The sequence below is a fragment of the Daldinia caldariorum genome (assembly GCF_022478825.1).
Source record: "Daldinia caldariorum strain CBS 122874 unplaced genomic scaffold F4812scaffold_11, whole genome shotgun sequence".
NCBI classification, from domain to species: domain Eukaryota; kingdom Fungi; phylum Ascomycota; class Sordariomycetes; order Xylariales; family Hypoxylaceae; genus Daldinia; species Daldinia caldariorum.
The window spans coordinates 1,093,761-1,114,941 of record NW_025953047.1 but is presented as its reverse complement, the minus strand read 5'-3'; the positions used below and the strand labels follow the sequence as shown (position 1 = coordinate 1,114,941).

The following is a 21,181-nucleotide window of genomic DNA, read 5'->3' as shown; positions in this document are numbered from 1 at the left end:
TGACTTACGATTTTATTTGCTATGCATCTATCTTTACGTCGATTACACTATGACGACCCCTATTGCAGAGGCGTTAAATATCACGGCAAGGGGTTTTCATACTTGCATCAATTCTTTCCTTATTGACAGCAGGTAGGCTGGCTACCTCTTTCAACGGGTCTTCGTAAGCCCGCGGGTATCACTAATCCTTATTCACTTGCCTGTACCTTTCGGAATTCCTAGTTCGGCTCTTCTGCTCTGGACTTCCTCAACCGCACCCGCGGGATCAGTAGCTTCCGGATGACGGAGCTGCCAGGCGACGCAAACATCTAGAGCTTGGTTCATCCACCGGCCGGGTTTGACGCCTAGGGCCTTGGAGAGCTGAGTGCCGTCGATTAGCCGTTTCAGCGAGGGGGCTTCCATAACGTCTATCTCATGCAGATGGTCTAGGAACGCTTGCCATTTACGTAGGAACTCGTCTTTCGTGACTGTCTGGTTATTAGTGTGGGCATCCAATAAACTGCCACGTACGTTCTCATACCTTGTCCGTTCGACTCTCCGCCCAGGGTGTCTATAGCTTCATGAAGAAGGGCGTATAATACTTGCAACCTCCAATCGCAATTCTTGTTGTTCCATTGCCGGATTGCCATTCCGAATCTATCCCTTTCCGTGATGAAAGGCGCCTTATCCGAAACGGCTGTCACAAGAGACATGATTTCGGCCCTGTTGTTATGGGCGGCAGTTGTGAGTTCACAGAGCTTGCTGGGTGCTTTGATACCTTCTCTCACCACTTGAGTTACTAAGGGAGGTGGCGGCTTTCCCTTGCCTGAATGTTTGGGGTCTTCGACATTTTCCCAGGGGCAGACGGCGGCGAGGATCCAGGCATGATAGGCAGCCTCATCTGATCGCACAAGAACGTCGTAGATGGAACCGGGGGTCTTGTTTAGGCGAAGTGAGTCAAGGCAATCATATGCTATCTTCCAAGTCGAAATATTTGGAGTTGGCATGTGCTCGTTGGATGGATCCGTGAAGATTGTATGGTAAAGTCCGAGATGGTTGATGTATTCTAAACATTTGCGAGGATGTTTACCTGTATCGTCTTATTAACAGCTGGATGGCATGACGTTATTGTTGCTTTACTTGCCCTTAAGCATCTTTTCAAGCTCAACGCCGACCCTCTCGCGGCTAATCTTTAAACGTAAGGCATCGAGAACTCGGGGGTCGCCCATCACCTTCTCGGCAGCGGGATCGATGGTGAATTCTAAGCGGCTAGCAAACCTGACCAATCTGAGCACGCGGAGGGGGTCATCCATGAAAGTCTGAAATGGCTCTAAAGGCGTTCTTATCAGGCGCGACTTCATGTCCGCTAACCCAGTGGTGAAGTCCTCCACCTTACCAGTGTTAAGGTTATAGAAAAGAGCGTTAACGGTAGCATCTCTCCGCAGGGCATCTTCCTCGGCGGTTCCAAATTCCATCTGGGGATTTCGGCTATCTTGGGCGTATGTCTCCTTACGAAGATTCACGAAATCAACATCGTATCCCAAGAGCCTGATAGTTGCGGTCTCGAGATGTTTCGACTTTTCTGGATTTGCCGCGATCTTGTGAAGACCTCCGATATCTGACTCTGCGATAGCATGTTTCTTGATAGTATCAGGCTGCTCGCATAGCTCACGTAGTTTCAGTACGAAAGCCTCTCCGGTCATAGTATTAATAGCCGTATCGATATCGTGAGACTCAATTCCTAAAAGCTTATCACGAACCCATCCCCCGGCCCATCGTAAAACAACCGGATCCCGAGTCTCCCCTGACTCATCTATAAACTTGGCGGCGTCTAAAAGCAAGTCTTTGAGCTGAGTCTCCTTTGGGGTGAGTTCAATAGTAGTTGTCACTGGTTGCGTTGCCATCTTCCTGAACTGAGAAGGTGGTTGAACGATAGAGTCTTCGCCTAAAACTTCCAACTTCCTTTTTAACATGAGGAATTGTGATATTATTCGTTGAGGGCGGGACTTATATCCATAGGAATTCCAGATGAAATATGCCGATGGGCGTAAAAGAGGGCGCATCGACTTCCGGGATGACTCAATATGCGAGTAACGATCAAGACAATGTCCACGTTAGATCGATAATTACATAAATTAATAATTATTGGACGAAACCTCGAATTTGTTTATTCATTTAGGTTAGGTACCTAGATTTGTACTTGTTTGCGATTTGCGATTATTGTTTTTAAGCTTCACGGCCACTAAAAGAAGTCGATAGGTGGGTCGGTGACAGGCTGCCAGCTGCCAGCTTTGTCAGAAACGAGCATTGAATCCGATTGGCTTGTCAGTTTGTTGCACTGACCACATTTCTCAAACAAACCTTGTACTTCGTACCCCCTTACCCCTTTTAGGTATTCTTTTTTACCGCACCATTACAACTGAGCAGCACCTCTCTTAACAGCAGCCCAACTTTGACACCCATATAAAATCATCACACGCCTTATAATTCAATCGCTTCAGAAGCATCATAGGAACACAATAAATAAACACTCTTTAACTGTGATGATACCCGTGCAAGTACTCGAATAGCCCAGAAAATATTACCCAAAAGCCATATCAGCATTCCTTTCTAAATAGGCAACAATAGCGAATGATACTCTATGTCAATCTAGCACGAATTTCTCCAACTAGGTTAGGTGGGTTTTGAAACATCTTCCCGTGGCGGGCCATGATATATTCCTCAGTTGCGATTGGCTCCCCACCGAAAGTGTCAAATATTACGTCCGGCTCATGATGTTCCCGTAGAAGCCGAGGGCTCACAGCCACGATGGACAGCCCAATACGCCCGCATCGATACTACATCCGCTATAGAATTGTTCTTGTGATAAGTCTCCCGAATGAGACTTAGGCTTCAAAATAGCCAGATTGGGAGTATGCAATACCACAACTTCATATCGAGCGTTTGGAAGTCGTGGGGAAAAGGGGCCCCTAGCGGCAGCAATCTTGAATCAATACCATAGTGCTTAGTCCCTAAGACTAGAAGAGAAATAGATGCGAGCAGAGGTAAGAGATCGAAAGTCTTCATTGACCGAAATTTCTATAAAACGGTCGGTCCGCGCTGAGGAATGATAGACTTTCAACATCGCACATCAATCAGTTCAACGCCAGCCTCAAGACTTCTTCCATTCTTCCTTGACAATTTCTCCCTGCCGGTCAGGTATCTTAATTCATATATACCTTACCTCTCTCTCTCTCTCTCTCTCTCTCTCTCTCTCTATTTCTTTCTAATTACTTGACAATGCCTTCCTTCAAAGCCCTAGCTACTCTCTGCATCATGGCTGCAGCCCAGCTTGCTGCAGGCCATGCCGCCATTACCGAAGCTACCGGCGACGCTGGTGGAACCGGCAGTAAATAGCCCACCACCATACTTTTGAGCACAAAACGGTGAACTAACTTGGACAATAGTGGCTCTCGGTATTGATACTTCAACTCCCCGAGACGGAACTAGGCGCAGACCGTTCCAGCAGGACAGCACTCGCTTCCGAGGGGACCAAGCCGACACCGTCGGCGAGACCGTCGGCGCCGGCAATAACAACATTGAGCAGGGAACGAAGGCCATCATGGAGGAGACCGGGGACCAGCTCCCGCAGATCACGGCCGGCGGGCAGCTCAAGATGACGCTGCACCAGGTGAACGGCGACGGGGCCGGTCCTTACCAGTGCATGATCAACGACGACGGCACGGGAGAGGACTGGGAGGATGTCGAAGTTACGCAGTCCCCTCCCGGGGAGAACTCGCGGGATCGCGCCGGCAGCAAGACGGATTTCCCGCTCGTCGCAGCTATCCCCGACGACCAGAAGTGCACCGGCACCGTTGCCGACCAGGAGAACGTTTGCTTGGTCAGATGCCAGAACGGTGCTAGAGCCGGGCCTTTCGGTGGGGTCGTTCCGGTCCAGAGTAAGATGCTTGAACTCCCCCCCTTTTGGATGACTTTATCTAGTGTTAGCAACTAGTAGACTAACGCTATATGCAGTGTCTAATTCGGGTTCGACTTCGACTTCGAATTCTACTTCAACTGATAATATACGCCGAAGTATCTCTCGGGTTATGAGGAAGAGCGTTGACTTTACTGCTTAGATGGGGGAGTGGATGCTGCTTTGCTTCCAAGGGATCATTTCGGGTCTGGGTATAGCCTAGAGAGTCAGCAATATGATGCGAGGTATAAAGACGGGCTGGGTCCTGTATATTCATGCCTATGGCTGGTCTAGATGTTCTAGCGCTTGATGTGGACATATGTATTAATAAATTAATTTGAAGGGGCGACTATTTGTTTTCATCTTCTGATTGGATGGTAATTACGAAATTGTCTTATATCCTTTGGAAATGATCTGAAGTAGCGTGGTATTGAATAGTACAGGATCCGATGCTTGATGACGTGCAGCTAGAGGCTTTGCTCGTAAAACTGATCTCCTCTCTTATATCACAATAACTACCTAACCTAACCTAAGGTACCTATGTACTTGTATTATCATCCATTGGATAGAAGATATCTAGAGTTATCTATGGGTTGTCAATCGCAATGATATTCATGCTCTATTACACCATGCAGCCACCGTGATATCCATTAGAAACTTACCTCATGTTTTTTCTTCATGTCTCAGACAAAACAGGGCTGCAGGTTTCATGCGTGCAGTTTAATCCTCAGAGCACAAGCATCCACCATAGCGAGGCCGATAGAGGTCTAGACCTCGCCAAAGCAAGATCCATACCTAGGATTTTCAGCTAACTACCTCATAGTATTCAGTACCTAATACTTCCTATTAGGTGCAAGTGACCAGTCGTAGATACTTATCGCCAACATCACCTTTAGCTGATACTATCCCATCTCTTCGATCAGCACTAATAATACACGCGTAGGAATAACCAGTCCCGTCGTTGCTGCTAAGACGCTAATGTCGCAATGTATAACTTGTTAACCTAGCACCTAATGTAGTGTATCTACAAGCGCATCGCTGATTGGTGCCCATGATTTCACCAGAAACGGTTGGAGTAATACCGCGTTAGTATTGTACAATACAAGTCACATCAACATTCGCTCTCCATTCGCTAGGGTTAGCTCCGGGTGTTATGATTGACGTCATGGATTAGACGACCTTTAGACGTCTGGAGCTAAAAGACCTAGAGGTAGTGTAAACAGATACAGATGGCTAACTACATATCATCACATCAACCTACGAGAAGAGGGCCATTTGTGGTTTCCGATTTTGCGTCACACCAACCTGCAAGTGACGGGTCTCGACTTACACAGCCACCGTAATAGACTATGGGATATCTACCTACCTAAGGTAAGGCTAGTGAGAATATACATACGTAGTCTGGTGACAAGTAATCGGGCTGTTCCTTTGTCAGTCACATACCACCTGGTCAGGTATCTAGTTCCCCCTATCTTACATTACGATGAGAGCTGCTGCGGGCTGCCGTGGATACGAGCAAGTCGTTGACTTGTGACCGGAAAGCTACTGTGATATTCCTGAGACGACCCGAGAAATGGGGAATAGGGGTCTTACAATAACCCTTGCATTATCAGAAATGCGGGGGAGAACGGCGAAATGTCTACTAGGCAGCTAGGTCGTAAGGTACCCTAGTATATCAACGTTAAAGGATATACGGATATAGGTAGGTATGACGATAAACTACAAAGCCAAGCCTATAATGTTGAGGGCTTTACAATGCAACGAATAGCTATTGGTCAGTTTCAAGGGTCTAAAGAAATCGGCTGCACGAGGAAGGCTGGCTGGAATGGCTAGCGGGCATCGATCGCCGTTCTCACTTTCCTTTAGAATGCTTGGCTTGGAGCTTAGTTGCCCTTTGCCTACCGAGTTGTGATGTTTTCCGAAGCCGTGATCGCTAAAGGATAGCTGCAGCGTGACCAATGAGAGATCCGGAGTGTCACAGCATTATATACCCGGATTGATGGGAGGCAAACACAATTACCACTTCCGGGAGATACGCCCTTTGTGTTGCTCATAGGGGAGAGAGAAAGGGTCCTGAGATAGACGAAAGATGATGATGCTACGCCACAATATCTTTCATAATTGGTTCCCCAGCAGATTTTGGGAAAGATCAGAGGAGCTACGTACTTGAAACCCAAGGCAGGTGAAGATTGGCAAAACTCTACATCGTTCGATAGCATCATCAGCCCGGTCCTTCCAGTTTGTATAAGAACTCCCCCCAAACCCCGGATATAGATAGGAGTGATTCTCATCTACTAGTGTCGGAAGACATCTGGAGATACATAATACGATCTCGATTCTTTTAACTCACATTATACCCTATTTATTCGAAACATATATCAACCTACCAATACCTGCACGTTCCTCATCTAAGGTACCTCTTATACACATTTTACTTGAACACCTTCAACACTACAAGATAGTTTCGATCATCGAACTCTTTTTACATGGGACCGTATTATAAACCGATTCACACCACATAGACGAACCTGGACAAAACACAATCCATCATGGCAGCAGCAAACTACCAGACGGACACGCCCCAATTCACCAACACCTTCTCCAGCAGCGAGCAACCCGCAATCAGGGAACGCGCAGGATCGCGAGACTACACACTCACCGACGAATGGGGTACGTATTATATTCCTCCTCTTCTCCTCCTTCCACTCCTTCCACTCCAACTTCCCAACTCACATGCACACACACACACACACACAACAAGCTAACTCCCACTAGACGCAGCCAAGACGCCCCCCTCGCGGTTCCAGAAGCGCAAGGGCAGCATCTACGCGACGCCCTCGTCGCGCGACGGGCACGTGGAGCGCAACCGCGACGCCGTCGAGGAGTTCCATCGGGCCCACTCGAAGCGCTGGTCCGTAAGCAGTTCGGGCTCGAGCCGGCGCGCCAGCTTGCCCGGCAACAGCAGCAACAGTAACAGCAACAGCAACGGTAACAGTAATAACCATACTACTGCTACTACTGGTACTTCGAATAATGGTTCCGACCAGCGGCGCAAGGCTAGCCAATAGGTCTAGGCGACGCCGGTTTTTCCGTGGGGCCGGGACGGGCTGGCTGTGCGGGCACCGCCGCTGCTACCGCTGCTACCGCCGCCGCCGCTGGCATAGCGAGTGAAGGTAAAGATACAAGGAATGGGAAGGGGATAGGCGCGTGGTTCGCGGGCCTATGCGTAGGGGAGAAACTGGAAGAAATAGAAGGCGAAGACAATGGAAAGCAGGATGGGGGAAAGGAGGAAGAGGAGGAGGAGGAGGGAAGGTTCATGAGCCCCGGGATGTTGTTCTTACGGGGCGTGGTGGCTTCGCTGGCTTGTATGACTTACATAGGGTATACCTAACCTTGGTCGTTTCCATTCCTGTTTTACTATTACCTTTACGACGTTTACCTTACTTTACGTTGCCTTAACACCCTTACGAATAGCTTTATGAAATGCGCACGAAGACATGAAGTCAAATTTAAATAACGCTTTTTTTTTGTCGGGTTAACAATATGAATAGTTAGTTGGCTTGGTTCGACAGTAGTGAGGGTAAGTTGTCTCTTAAATGCGGAAACATGCGGAAACATTTACGTAGGTAGGTAGCAAAGCCATGGATGAAGACTTCAACTCTGTCTCTTTAGGGCGCTTGGATTAAACGTATTAATAATTATATGACTTTTATTACAACCTTCTATTTTACCCTTTCAAACCTCCCTTCTAACCAGGCAGCCTAGTCCCCCCAAAAGCACCAACCACAGCCACGAACTAGTTACCCCAAATATAAGAGGTAGGTATAACTCAGGTAAGCGGTGGAAACCTACGAGTCGTAGTACATACAAGGTTAGGTACCTACCTACATACCTCCTAACATAGTAGCTCGTTACCTTGGACACTAGAGCTACAATAGGTGACCATGACGTTCTGGCCCGTAACAAAAAAAAGCTGAGAGCCATCGATCTCCAAGTTACCATCAGGTAGGTACCTGGTAGGCTAGCTAACAATTTCCAAGTGTTCCTCACCCAAAGATCGAAAAAGGACGGAGGGACCAACGATAACGTCATCTATGACACGGTAACAACTCATCTACCGAACCCTCCCCTCCCCCCAACGCTACATCGCCTTCGATTTAGGGGGCATCAAAGCAAGCCAATAGAGGTACACAACCTCTTCCCTGACCCCAAACCAAAGAAAAAAACCCCCTCCTTCTACTTAAGCACCTTAGGCACCTGCACATACCTAACATCACGATCACCCTTATCCTGCCACCTACATGTCAGTCTAGCAGTAACTCACGTGTAGGTACGTAGCAAGTATACTCGAAAACCGATTTTGGGTGTTAGGTAAGTGGATTTTCATAAAGTACCTAGACTAGCCTGACCTAACCTAGGAAACTAGATAGACGGGTGTAGGTAAGTAGGCTGGTAAGGTAAGGTAAGGTAAGGTACGTTATGTATGTATGTTTACCTAGTAGGTATCTTGTCTTGCTTCTTCTTTCCGACTCTCGCACCGCACTGGGGAAACAACAAAAGAGAGAAGTAGGACCACCCAAATAAAAAAAAACCCCGAAAAAATAAATAAGACGCGTCACAAAACGGAATACAACGCAAATATCTGCATTGCTAGCCGCCCTATCCTTTCACCTATGCCAAATGTCAAAATGCCAAGTTAACTAAACAGCAAACGGGGGGGAAACCCCATCCTAGAGGCTGGTTTTTATGCTAGTCATCGTCCATGCCGTCGATGTCGATGGCGTCTGGATTGCTGGGCGCTGCGACCGGTTCCTTCGTTATTGTCCCCGCTAGTCCCGTGCTCGACGCCACGAATCCTGCTGGCGCTCGGGCCTGCCGTTCTAGCTGTTCCATCGCATCTGCAACTTCAGGGTCTCCTCCGTTCGCCGCTTCTGACCCCGCCCGTGCTTGATTCGCACGTGCGATAGCTTGTGACGCGATGAAATTGACATCCGTATTGTATTGTGCTTGCACACTGCGCTTGATACGCAGCATCTCCTTGTACGTATCTTCGTTGCCGTGCTGCACCTCGAACTGTTCCCACTTACTCCAGAATGCCGGATTGGTGCGGGGGTCGCAGAATTGTGATGCATGTCCGTAGATAGCGCGGGCCCGATCGATTTCGCCAAGGCGTTTCTCCATGTCGGCAAACTTCAGACACATATCTCGTGCTTCTTCGTCCGGTAGAGCTGCAATAGCCCTTTCGTAGATCGGTCTTGTGGATGGCAACCCGAAATTAGACGCCGACTTGGTAATATAGAAGTTGAACATATCTGCACGGTCTTCGTCGGCGACTGCGCGGGTGGCTCTTTCGTAGATGCGCATAGCGTGCCTCGCTAAGCCCCTTTCCTCCTCTAGATTACCGTACATAAGATACAACACTTTAGCAAATTTGGGCGGGCAATCTTCTACTGCCTGCTCAAAGAGATCTCGAAGTCTCTCAATCCCAATCTTCCTATCCACCGCTTTGGTCAAGTAGAGATTCCATAGTTCGAAAGCCACCGGGTAGCTAAATAGGTCCAGTCCTCTCTCGTATATCTTAAAGGACTCTTCGTAGTATTTGTGCTCCTCCATGAGATTGGCATAGTTGACGACGGTTTGCGGAGTGGCAATTCGAAGTTCAAATATTCGCTCGTAAACCTTCTTCGTCTCCTCCAGGGAGCCGACACTCTCAACGAGATCAACGTAGAAACTCCAAAGCTTCCAACTTTTATGTACTCTTTGTTGCGGCGATAAAGTCTCATCGAAATAATCCACAGTAGATCTCTTCGGAGCTTGCGTGGCCTTTGCCATAATCTTAACGGCTTCATCAAAGTTCTCGTTGCGGAGTTCCATCTCGGCCCACTCAATCCACATATCAGCCAATTCGGCGACAGATTTGAATGGAACCTTGACAGCTTTCTCCATAATGATGCGTGCATTTCGGATATCGCCGCCCTTTTCGTAGAATTTGGCATAATTCGCCCATAATTCGTGAAACGGTCCAACGGCTTTCTTCGGATTGATCGCGGCAATGGCATCTGTATATGTCTGAACGACCTCAGCCTTGTTATCCCCCCAAAGTATTACTCGTTTCTCCCATTCCGAAACGCTATTAGGATTCTGTCGTAGTAAGACGTCGTTCAGAAGGAATGGTCGTCGATCCATTAGCTGTTCGAATCGCATCATGCGAAGGTCGAGATCAGCATCGGCATCACTGTCAACTTTGCCTTCATCCGCTCGTTTTGATGCTAATTCCATCAGCGCACCAATGATTGACTCTTCAAATTCGGCATAGCTGTCAAAGATCATAGTAAAATCTCGAACGGTCATGACGGTTGTAATTCCTTCTTCGTAGATATCTCGCGCGCGTTCGAAGCTCCCTCTCCTGACCCAATACGTAGCTAAACCGTACCATAGCTTGCCTCTTTGGTCGTCAAACCTGTCGATTCCACTCCTGATGATACGTTCGACATCGATGCCGGTCTCGTGGCCTGTTTCTACTTCGTTGGCATGATCGATAAGTAGGTCAACCATCTCGCTCCAGAGCTCGTAGTGGCCTTTGCTATGCTTGCTATTAAAGCGCGGGTTGTTGAGGATGTCAATGTACTTCTTCGCAGCCTCGGTGTAAAGGCCGACCTGTATTAGGAGCTCGATGAAATCCTCAGCATCTTCGGGATGAACCTGCATATACCTTCGCCATATCTTTACCGCGGTTTCGCCCGAGGCCGAGTTTGCAAATGGTCTATACAAGGCCCATATCCTATTGTGCTGTGTTATGGGAAGGGCCCGGAGGGCTCGGTCGAACGTGCGCCGAGTAAGAGTAACGAGAGGCTGCTTTAGTAAAAATTTCAAGTACATTTCCCATATCTTTGGCATCTTATTGAGCAGGACTAGGGCTCGCTCGAATAGGGCGTTGACTTTCTTGTACTCGGAGGCGAAAACAGCGGCATTCAGCTTTGTGACATGCTTTGTTCGAAATTGTAAGTACTATCGAATATTGGTTAGCATTTAGACGTGTTGCGACGTGAAAAAATGAGCTATTATTTGCTTACGATCTTCCAGAGCTTGTACGATCGGGGTAATTGCAGACAAGCCCTCTCGAGAACGAATGCCTGCTCCTGAATGGTGCCATGTTGGAATTTGAACTGAATATAAGCTAGCCAAGGTTTCGTACTGCCTAGATCTCTCAGAATATCTTGTTCGTAAACGGCATCTTCATCTGACTGGAGGGAATAAGTTAGCCAACAATTTCTAAAGGCGGTCGCTGCGACGACGCGATAGGGTAACGTACTACGAGGTGAAGGTCTGGTTGTCGGGCAGTTCGGAGACCATTGATCAGGCCATTGGGCGACATTTTGACCGTTTTATAACCCGTCGATTGTCGTGGTAAGCGATCGCTCGCAGATAATCTCTGCTAATCGACGGTGTAGTTGAGAAAGTCAGGGCATCGTCGTGGAAGATATTTTTGGGGGGCGACAAATTTCGACCTCTGGGGGGTGTCGAGAAAAAGGCGACCGTGAACGCGGCAGCTTTTTAAACGATTTATATTTCAATAAGGACGAGACGTGATTTTAGTACCAGTTTTTTTTTCACTGGATTCCAGCACCATGGAACATGGAATAGGTGTGGAATATGGAATAATGCAAAGACAAGGAAAATGAAGGGACCCCAGTTATCTAACAAAACGGTGTATGAGCCCGGTTAGAAGTTTAAGGTGAAGGGAAATTAATGTCTTGGCATTTATTAAAGCGTAAATTGAGAGCTCAAACCTTTAAATGTTCTAGTTTGTCTGCCCAGCCTGCCAGCCAGCCTCCAGGGTTAGGTACCTGGTACTTGTATTGTATTGTAACTGCTGTCTGTGCTTCCATCCCTCTAACGTAGTAAGGTAGTACCTAAGGTACATGTACCTCTGATGTAACTAATAATAAAGCGGGACTCAACTCCCGATAAGTCATCACCAGCTCAAGATCCAAGTCCAAAGCAACAACCTTTAACTCTTTCTCAATTAGCTCTTTTCCCTGTTCATTTCGAATTGTAGCTCTAGTAGCTCACAGTACCACCGTGCGATAACTACCTCTACCTTAGGTAGCTTCATTAGAAAAACTTAACATCTCGTAACCCAAATATCGAACTCGAACCGTAGCTAAGAGAATACAATACCTACAACCATGTCTGGATCTGCGGTACGTCAACAATCAACCAGCCGGATTAGCTTCAGAGCTATGTCCCAGCCATTCGTACCTACCTACTTAACACAGCTTCATAGGATCGAGAGACCGTCTTCCCGACGCGCCAGTCGCTAGGTATCATGAAGGCGAAGCTCAAAGGTGCCGAGACGGGTCACAGTTTACTGAAGCGGAAGAGCGAGGCCCTTACCAAGTACATGAAGCTCACCCATCCATCCGCCCTGGATATCTTTATCAATGGAATTATATATGCTAACTTGTGTCTGTTCTCTTCTCTAGACGTTTCCGAGGTACACACACACACACATATATATATATATATATATATAATACTCCCCAGCACGAAAAAAGAGTCTCTCCCAACCTACTACCCTACTTACAGGAATTGACCGAACCTCGCAGAAATCACCAAGCGAATCGACGAGGCGAAGCGCAAGATGGGCCGGGTCATGCAGATCGCGGCCTTCTCCCTGGCGGAGGTCACGTACGCCGTCGGAGGCGACATCGGGTACCAAGTGCAAGAATCCGCTCGGTCGGCCCGCTTCCGGCTGCGCACCAAGCAGGACAACGTCTCGGGCGTCCTACTACCCGCTTTCGAAAGCTATCTGACCGAGGGCAACGACGACTTCGGCCTGACGGGCCTGGGCAAAGGCGGACAGCAGGTCCAGAGGTGCAGGGAGACGTACGCGCGCGCCGTCGAGACGCTCGTCGAGCTGGCTAGTCTGCAGACTGCTTTCGTCATCTTGGACGAGGTCATCAAGGTCGTGAACCGAAGAGGTGAGTCGATAAGCGAGCCGCAGGTACTGAGTAACTAAGAGCTGGAGACTGACTTTACATGATTATAGTGAACGCCATGTAAAACCAACCCAACCCATCCGATCCGAGCCTACACGCTTGAGAAGAATACGAACTAACCCGTTGGCAGAGAGCACGTCATCATCCCCAGGACAGAAAACACCATCAAATGTAAGCAAGCGTGTAGTTGCATCCTCCTTTTTTCTAGCCAGAGCAAAAGAAAATAAAACAAAAAAATAAAATAAAAAACTAACTCTTAGCCCCCCACCCAAAAAAAGACATCAACTCGGAACTCGACGAGCTGGACAGGGAGGAATTCTATAGGCTGAAGAAGGTGGCCGGCAAGAAGCAGCGCGATACCGCCGCCGCGGACGCCGAGATGAAGGCCAAGAAAGAAGCGCAGGCGAAACCAGACGACCACGCGGCGAAGGCCCAGTCGGACGACTCGCCGTCGGATCTACTTGCTACCGGCGAAGACGACGATGTTATCTTTTAGGGGTAGTCTGGAGGACAGTAGGGGGATGGGGATGGGATTCGATACGATACGATGTGGTTTTAAAGTAAGGGCGAATGGAAAGCTTTGTTTTGGACCTGATGAATTGCATTGTTCGCCGGGTTGTTGTTGCTATTGTCGTTGTCGTTGATGTCGTTATGTATTGATTATTCCTCATGATACCAATAGGTTAAAAAATGACCTTGGAGTCTTTCGTCTTGCATCATAAACATCTAAGTGAGGTAGTATGGGGATCGCGTAATTCTCTACGTGCAAGACGTTGCTAAGACGTTGCTAAATTAAGTACCTGGTTTACTATCTCGGCTTTTTTACGTATTACCTGCATCCACGTCGAATGCACAAAGGGTGTGAAATATCCGCTTATCATACAAACCTTCCCTTTCCTCCAGTACCACCACCACAACAACAATTGCCGCCAACTCCAACTCCAACTCAGACCCAGACTCAGACTTACTGTCTCTGGTACGTGACCTTGATAAACTTGTCGCCGAGCGCCATGCCGGCGGTATTCTCCTTGGCGGTGATAGCGCCGGCCTCGGCCTCGTACTCGATGAAGGCGATCCCTTTGCGGCCGGGGACGAGGCGGACCTCGCGGAACCCTTCGAAGCGCCCGAACACGCCCGTGAGCGCCTCGATGTCGTGGTAGTCGTCCGGCAGGTTCTGCACGAACAGGATCTTGTTCGGCGGCAGGTACTCGTCCGGCACGACCGCGTTGGGGCCCGCCGCCGGGCCCGTCGGCTTGAGCCCGCGCTGCGTCTTGGCCGGGCGCGCCGCGTCGCCGCCGGGGGGCACGCCGCCGGGACGCTTGAGGCGTTTCTGCTCTTCGGCTGCTTCGGCGGCTTTTTTCTTATCTGCGAGGATGGTGGTGACAACGTTTAGTCTTCTTCTTTCTGTTTCTAAATTCTCTTTCTTTTTTCTCTTCCCTAAAATCCAACCGAGGGAAACAAAAGAAAGAAAAAAATGAGAGTGAAAGGGAACTGACCTTTCTCAGCCAACCTCCTCCGCTGATGGAGCTCGAACTCCTCCTTGTTCCCGGACTTCTTGACGGTGGCGTCGCTGCGGGTGCGCGCGAGCGCGACCTGCATGGGCTTCTCGAAGAGCTCGAAGCCCTGGATCTCCTCGACGGCCTGGAGGGCGGACTCGGGGCGGTCGAAGACGACGAAGGCCTGCCCTTTCGCCTTGAGGTTCCGCTTGGCGACGATGTCGACGATGTCGCCGTACTCGGAAAACACGGCCATCAGCGCCTCTTTCAGCGCCTCCGGCTTCACGCGCTCCTCGAGGTTCCGCACGTACACGCTGTTGGCATTGAAGAAGTTGGTTAGTCAAATCTAGTCTACTAGGGGTAGGTAGGTAGTCTTAGGTAGGTAGCCAAGTCAAGTCAAGTCAATTTGGGGGAAAACGAAGCGCGGATATGCGCGCGCGCAACGCATAACACGACCGGGACGACCAAGACGAGACCGGTATGTGTCGGAGTGCAATGACACATACGTGGAAATAGGCGGGCTTGAAGCCATCTTGTATGATGTATCAATTTTTCTTCGGATGGTATCAAATAGTGATGGTTATTCACTTTGATAGAAGATACTTGTTTCTATGATTTTGTAGTTGTCTTCGGACAAAGCAAATCCATCCAGTGACCTGCAATTGATGTTAGGTACCTACCTTAGGTATCTAGGTACCTGTTATGGGCTAAAGCTTATCGATAAAAGCCTAGCGCTTGGACGAAATCTAGGTGGCTCGGGTACTTGGCTCCATCCTGACAGCTGGCAACCATTTAACCATTCAATCACTCTATCCCAGTGCTAATGCTAGCCTCGAGTTTACTCCTATTTAACAGAAGCTCTCCTAAAGTACAGTGGTAAGTCAATATAGACAACTCACATTTCCTACGAACTCAACAAATTCCAAATATATTTCTTTCATTCATAAATCATGGCAGACTTCTGAAAAATAAATCCATTAATTTCATTGACCTCACAGAGAGGCAAGGTTCTGATTATGTACCATATAAGCATAGATGTAGGTACCTTTTTCCACGTCGGGGATTTGCGTACCCTTTCAAGTCGTTCTATTATACAATCCATAACAACGACGTGCTCCGTTTTAGCAATGCGCTAGGCACGAATTCTATGATCTTTAGCTCCCGTGTTCTCAACTGTGGATATCTCTCGCCCAGTACCTAGTACCTAAGCTGCCACAACTTCTTCCTGGCCATTACTTTTCTCTTCCGTGTGCTGCTCTTGAGCTGGCTCTTCTGCAGGGGCTTGCTTCTCCTCTGGTATAGGCTCCGGCTCTTCTAACGCCAATTCTTGACGCAAATCTGGCAGGAAACGATCTATTCGTTTCCACGTTTCCACCCATAAATTCTCCTGTGATGGATCCTTGCTTGGAGGAACAAGGTATCCGCTACTTGACATGAACAATAGCACATTTTTCAAATTTTCAGGCACAGCCTCCTCCTAAACCTTACGTTAGTATAACACAGATGGAACAAATGTATCCTCGCAGGTACTTACCAAACTATCACCTTGGCCGCTATTCATAAGTCTGTCCATGATGTCGATGATTTTTAACCACAGATCCAACATGCCATCCCACTTGGAGAGAAGCACGAGGTACTGTAGGAAAGTCTTGCAAAGAAGAGACGCGACTTGAACTCTTGTTTCACTCATGCCATCTCGGTCGGATGAATAAACTTCAGGCTTCAAAAGTCTCAAAATAAGAGGGAACAAAACCTCCCCGAAAATAGCAGTCCATTCTTCATGGTCGCTACATGTCAACTCGGGCGATAGGAGTGACCTTTGTAGGGACGAAAATGCTAGAGACCGCACTTCGCGGCACGGGTTAGTGCATTGTGTCGTTAAAGTTTTGAAAATGGGCAGCCAATATGCCGACCATGCTGTAGTGTAATTAGTACAAAAAAAAAGCTACGGCTACGTATCAGGAAAACATACCCTCGCTATTCTCGAGATGCGACTGTTTCATCAAGTGAGGAATACGGGCCGTCATACTGGAGATGAGATTGACAGCCTTTACACCTCGTGAAACAACAGCATTATCACTGAAACTTGTTAGATCATGAATAAAAACGTGGCAGCGAGGAGTTTACCTTGAGACCTCTTTCTTTGGTGGTCGAGCATTCCTCTGCCTTCTGTCGCTTTTCTGCTCCACGAGCGCGCCGACTTTAGCGGCGGTAGCATACTCATTTAACAAGGTAATTGCGGCTTCGTAATTATCTGCAATAATTGCTGATGGCGAACCTGAGACTCCACCCTCTAGGATCTCAAAGACAGTAGCGGACGCGTTGGGGTTATTGGCAAGAGTACGTAATATAAGCCAAAAATCGGGCGAAGTCATGATCTCGCTTCGTAGAGGTCCTGGTTGGTTGATGCAGAGCTTCAGCCCTTGCAGAACTAGTTGCGACGTCTTTACAAGTGTCTCTTTAGGGAAACTAGATATAGCGTGCAGTAGCACAGGTGCTCGTACCAAGTCATGATCCTAGACTGTCAGCATAGGTATATCCCAGTCCTCTAGGGTATTACTTACATAGCTAGCCTTTAATACGCTAAATTGATAGAAAGCTGCCCGTGAAACAAGGATGGGATGGTGTTGAGGTGAGTCACGCAGTATCATCTGCAAGGCTTCTGCAACAGATTTGCCGAGCAGTGCGACAGTCTCCTCGTCTCTCAACGCGAGTACAGTACATAATTCCAGGATATATACTATTGCAGGATCATACTTAGGCTTCTTGGAGGGGATTTTGGGTCCGCTGGTAGGTGAGGAAGGGAGACTCTCTGGGTTTACGGTGATGACGGGTACAGCCGAGCTTTCATCATCAGGTAGTTCGTTCAAGAGAGCTTCAAGAAGCGGCGCTAAAGAATCCGCCGGAAGAGCACTATAGTGGGTTAGTAACACGCCAAGTTATGGAGTTCTTGACAACTTACGAGATATTCGTGAAGACACCTTCGAGATCGCAGGCTTTGATACAGTCAACAGTGCTTAGCGAGCTTTCGACCTCTTCAGCAGAAGGTTCCGGCGGGTCATCGGCTGCATAGCTGGAGATGTATGAAGTTAAGACTGACATCAGGCCCGTTTCGGCAGTTTTTGCTGCTCGATCTATAACCTGAGAAGGGGTATGAAGCGGGATATTTGGAAGATTTAGCTTCTCGAAGTCGCCGTTGAAAAAAGACGAGGGAATAAGAGAGTTGACGAAGAGTTTCAACCATATGCGAATGATCTAGACCGGTTAGCCCGAATTGAGACAGGTTTTGCAATGAACTTACATGTTTCCAGCCCTTGCGGATCACCTTTTCGCTCCCCTTTACAACACGGAATAAGACAAGTGTAGCAAGCTGCGCTTTGAAATCCCTGCCGAGCTTAACGGCGAGTTCGCTAACCATAACGCTGTCGCCATCATCTGATACCTTAACTTCCGTGTTCAGAGCCGTATTTGATAAACTATTCGTATCTAATGTAGTCATATAGCTGAGATTTTGGATAATACGATCCAATGCTTCTGTGATACCATATCTCGACGCAATCTGCGCGCACTGATCGAACCCCGTAACAATTCGAGAAAATACGGCGTCATCAGTTGCCGACATGAATACATAGGATAATGTTGAGACAATCGGTTTCCAGGTCGTGGCAAACATATCAGCATCGTAGATATTAGTATCGCAGATTACCAAGGGGCCGGCGGATTCACTTTTGAGTAATAGCTCTCGCCATGCATAGTCGAAGGCGTGCTGGTTATCGTGTTCATCTGGGAGAATAATCTCGTCAGACTTGATAGCCTCGAAGGTTGATTCAAGGTATTCGGGAGGGAAATCTTTGGAGCCGTTAACGCCGCGCAGATTGCGTGCGAAATCTACAAGCTCCATGCGCTTCGAACCCTTGAGCTTTGGGCTGTGCTGATCGACATTTAACATGATGATGGCGTATGTAAGCACAAATACAGCATCCTCGCTCGCGACAATATCGGAGCCTGAAGTTGCAAAGTACTTCTTCGCGAAGGCAGTCACTATACGCTCGATAAGCGGTGACTCGCCAGGGAGTCGGAAACTCTCGAGAAGAAGTCGCACAGCTTCGTCGACACGCTTGCCCGAAAAATTGAAAAGGTCCAAAAAGGCATTGAGATACTCATCATTGCCCCTTTTCGATATGAATTCACCAATAACCGCCTTGGATACTCGAGACGTTGTTCGGAGAAATAGGGCTACTGATGCTGGATCATCGGTAATGATCTTTTGTTCTCTAAGGTATCCTAGACCTTCCTTTGGCTTTTCATTGAACTTGGTTGCGCCCTTAATGATAGCTTTCTTCCTTCGCCTCTCTTCTCGGAGGGCGGCTTGATCTGGCAAACCATCGGAGACTGGCTCATCGTCAAGGCGATCGGCAATAGATTGGACGAAGCCAAGGAGTGCATCTAGACAAAGAGGGGGTACGCTAGTTGTGCTCCATGTTGCAGAGTCAGGTAGGGCACTCCTCGAAAGCAGTCCGACCATATCTTCGCACAGGTTCCCACGATTCGCATCAGAGTCATAGTTAACAAACAGTTCAACTAGGAATGTTGGCATCCTCGTGAGAGCTCCAATGCTTTCGACCATGGCTTGACGAGCATCCGGCTTCCGCGCACCGCCTTCCATGCCTAATTTCTGCCTGTCCTTAACCGGCACTGGTGTCGACCTACCACTACCTGCCTGTGATGGAGGTGGCTTTACCCCGCTTGGCCTTTGCGGGATTCCATCGTAGAGCATAGGATCAATATTCTCCTCACGAGGTATTTCGACCGGTGGGTGTAAACACGCGATGAGGTAGGACAAGAAGAGCTCCTGCTGTAGTTTCAAGACACCACGGCAAGTCTCAAGTAGCGTCCCGGCTACAATGAGGGATTCTTGAAGGATGGCCATGTTGTCAGATCGAACAAGTTGAAACAGATGTCGGCATAATCGATCTTCCGCGACAACGGCTAAAGCCGGGTGTCTTGCTATGGATGGACCAGCGACTTCTAAGGCTACGTGAATAATACGTAGCGCCATGACTCTCATTGTATCTCCTTGTTGCTTGTCATGGGGATCTAATAAGTCTACAAGAACTCTAAACAGCTCCTTCATAGACGGCAACGAGTACGGCTTAATGTCGAGAGAATCGTCAGGTTCCGAGGCTATTATCTTAGGTTTTTCCTCTACACCTCGAGGAGTATTCTCCGACCCAGACGAGTCTCGCGGCTCGCCACCAGGGGCATCAGAAGATGCAATAACGCTGTCTCCATTAGTAGAGGGAACCATTTTTACGCCTTCCATGTCCCCGTTCGCCTGGTGATCTAAGGCTTCCAAGTCGTCGCCAGCTTCGACCTCTAGGTATTTAAGATGCTCGAAAATGATCTGGCACATGCGGACCATAGCCGCTTCGGCCGTCCTTCGGAGGAGCTCGGATAATCGTGACTGGCAACACATAGTTAAGCCCGTTTCCATCATTTCACAAACGCTCTCGTCGCTTAATAACTCGCCGCCCGGGCCAGACAACATATCTTCCATTAGGTGTAAAATCATTAATAGCACAACCTCGTCTTGAGCCGAATCGCTGGCTTCAAAACGGCAATGAGTAATTGCCGTCGACAGGGATTGCATGGCAAGTGGGAATCGTGGAGAACTGGGATTTATAAAGCCATAAGAAAGAAATTTCCGAATCGCCTTCAAGGCTAGGATGGTAATGGGAGCAGAGGTTGAAGAAGCTTGTATTACTTGAAGGAAGGGGTTGAGCAACGCCGGAGCGTCAAACTGGTGAATATCTACAGTATGTGTTAACGAGTCTCTCGCTATAAAGTGGCGTAGATATTTCATATCATTACCTTTGCAGTTTGATAGCTCATGGCGAAGACGACCAAATCCAGCCATTAGGGGATTGTCCTGCATGCTCTTGCCCTTCTTTCCCCTCAAACCCCACCGGTTCGCGATACCGAAGTCCTGCGCGCCATCTATCCCAGAGCTCACCATAGAGCTTTTACTCCCTGGCCGCAATAGAGGGCTAGGCGGGCCGAGCTGAACGGGGTTGGGGTTGCCACCCAGTATAGAGGATACCGACGAGCCCGCCCACCGAGCATGCTTTCGCATAGCAGAAGTGACCGATATACATTCTGATATGACTAAGGAGGCTGGATCGACAGCTACTGTTACCGGTCGACTTCGAAAGTGCGCGTTGGGTACTTGAATATCGGTATTCGTAGCCTTGTTCCCCGTAGCCTTATTCCCTGTTGCGCTTTGGGGAAGCGTAAGGCCCGGGCTACTCGACTCGGGCGCAAGCTCTCGTTCCATGTTGTTCTTGCTCAGTTGTTCATCTCGACTCATTCTCGCCAAAGACAGGCGATATTCGGATTCAGAAGTAGTGGTGTACCTAGTATAGTGGGTAATAGGTTAAGGGCGGCCCCGTGGATATCGTCGCCGTCGCGCAATAGGAGATTAGAAGTTGGCGGCGGTGGTAGTATAAATCAACTTGACACCTGGAGAATATGCGAGTGAAATTCGAAAGATCTGTCTATAAGTTGCTAAACACCAAAGAGATCTTGACTCCTTCTCATTGTCCAATGACATTTAACACGTAAAAGTAAAGCATGGACAAGCTGTTGTGAATTGTACCTAATCTGCTAATATGTTAATGTAAAGTCTAGGTAGGTCAGGTACCTAGTAGGTAATTATCGGTTTATCAATTGTATTAATCGGACATTAGGTA

At 48.3% G+C, this 21,181-nt stretch overlaps 7 protein-coding genes across 7 annotated transcripts; 3 read left to right on the top strand and 4 right to left on the bottom strand.

Annotated features, from left to right (window-relative positions):
- Positions 1–3: 3 nt before the first annotated feature.
- On the bottom strand, positions 4–2,212 carry F4812DRAFT_433313 (uncharacterized protein). Its single transcript, XM_047934621.1, has 3 exons — positions 1,124–2,212; positions 521–1,069; positions 4–467 (listed from the first exon to the last, which is right to left on the bottom strand). Exons 1-3 carry the CDS (start codon positions 2,040–2,042, stop codon positions 193–195), a joined length of 1,743 nt encoding a protein of 580 aa, XP_047789263.1. The 5' UTR covers positions 2,043–2,212; the 3' UTR covers positions 4–192.
- Positions 2,213–3,268: 1,056 nt separating this feature from the next.
- Positions 3,269–4,628, top strand: F4812DRAFT_433307 (uncharacterized protein). Its single transcript, XM_047934620.1, has one exon. It carries the CDS (start codon positions 3,581–3,583, stop codon positions 3,971–3,973), a length of 393 nt encoding a protein of 130 aa, XP_047789262.1. The 5' UTR covers positions 3,269–3,580; the 3' UTR covers positions 3,974–4,628.
- A 1,686-nt stretch (positions 4,629–6,314) lies between these two features.
- On the top strand, positions 6,315–7,068 carry F4812DRAFT_71214 (uncharacterized protein). Its single transcript, XM_047939345.1, has 2 exons — positions 6,315–6,604; positions 6,710–7,068. The coding sequence occupies exons 1-2, from the start codon at positions 6,484–6,486 to the stop codon at positions 7,000–7,002; spliced, it is 414 nt and encodes a 137-aa protein (XP_047789261.1). The 5' UTR covers positions 6,315–6,483; the 3' UTR covers positions 7,003–7,068.
- A 1,286-nt stretch (positions 7,069–8,354) lies between these two features.
- Positions 8,355–11,403, bottom strand: F4812DRAFT_71309 (TPR-like protein). Its single transcript, XM_047939346.1, has 3 exons — positions 11,247–11,403; positions 11,008–11,178; positions 8,355–10,942 (listed from the first exon to the last, which is right to left on the bottom strand). The coding sequence occupies exons 1-3, from the start codon at positions 11,307–11,309 to the stop codon at positions 8,684–8,686; spliced, it is 2,493 nt and encodes an 830-aa protein (XP_047789260.1). The 5' UTR covers positions 11,310–11,403; the 3' UTR covers positions 8,355–8,683.
- A 426-nt stretch (positions 11,404–11,829) lies between these two features.
- On the top strand, positions 11,830–14,182 carry F4812DRAFT_433299 (vacuolar ATP synthase subunit D). Its single transcript, XM_047934619.1, has 7 exons — positions 11,830–12,138; positions 12,222–12,334; positions 12,421–12,431; positions 12,544–12,918; positions 12,987–12,996; positions 13,067–13,107; positions 13,215–14,182. Exons 1-7 carry the CDS (start codon positions 12,124–12,126, stop codon positions 13,430–13,432), a joined length of 783 nt encoding a protein of 260 aa, XP_047789259.1. The 5' UTR covers positions 11,830–12,123; the 3' UTR covers positions 13,433–14,182.
- On the bottom strand, positions 13,677–15,067 carry F4812DRAFT_71166 (RNA-binding domain-containing protein). The gene is made up of 3 exons (XM_047939344.1): positions 14,939–15,067; positions 14,433–14,746; positions 13,677–14,301 (listed from the first exon to the last, which is right to left on the bottom strand). Exons 1-3 carry the CDS (start codon positions 14,962–14,964, stop codon positions 13,901–13,903), a joined length of 741 nt encoding a protein of 246 aa, XP_047789258.1. The 5' UTR covers positions 14,965–15,067; the 3' UTR covers positions 13,677–13,900.
- A 206-nt stretch (positions 15,068–15,273) lies between these two features.
- On the bottom strand, positions 15,274–21,163 carry F4812DRAFT_433293 (uncharacterized protein). The gene is made up of 8 exons (XM_047934618.1): positions 20,304–21,163; positions 17,734–20,243; positions 17,395–17,687; positions 16,997–17,345; positions 16,560–16,948; positions 16,405–16,511; positions 15,967–16,349; positions 15,274–15,909 (listed from the first exon to the last, which is right to left on the bottom strand). The coding sequence occupies exons 1-8, from the start codon at positions 20,797–20,799 to the stop codon at positions 15,637–15,639; spliced, it is 4,800 nt and encodes a 1,599-aa protein (XP_047789257.1). The 5' UTR covers positions 20,800–21,163; the 3' UTR covers positions 15,274–15,636.
- Positions 21,164–21,181: the final 18 nt, after the last annotated feature.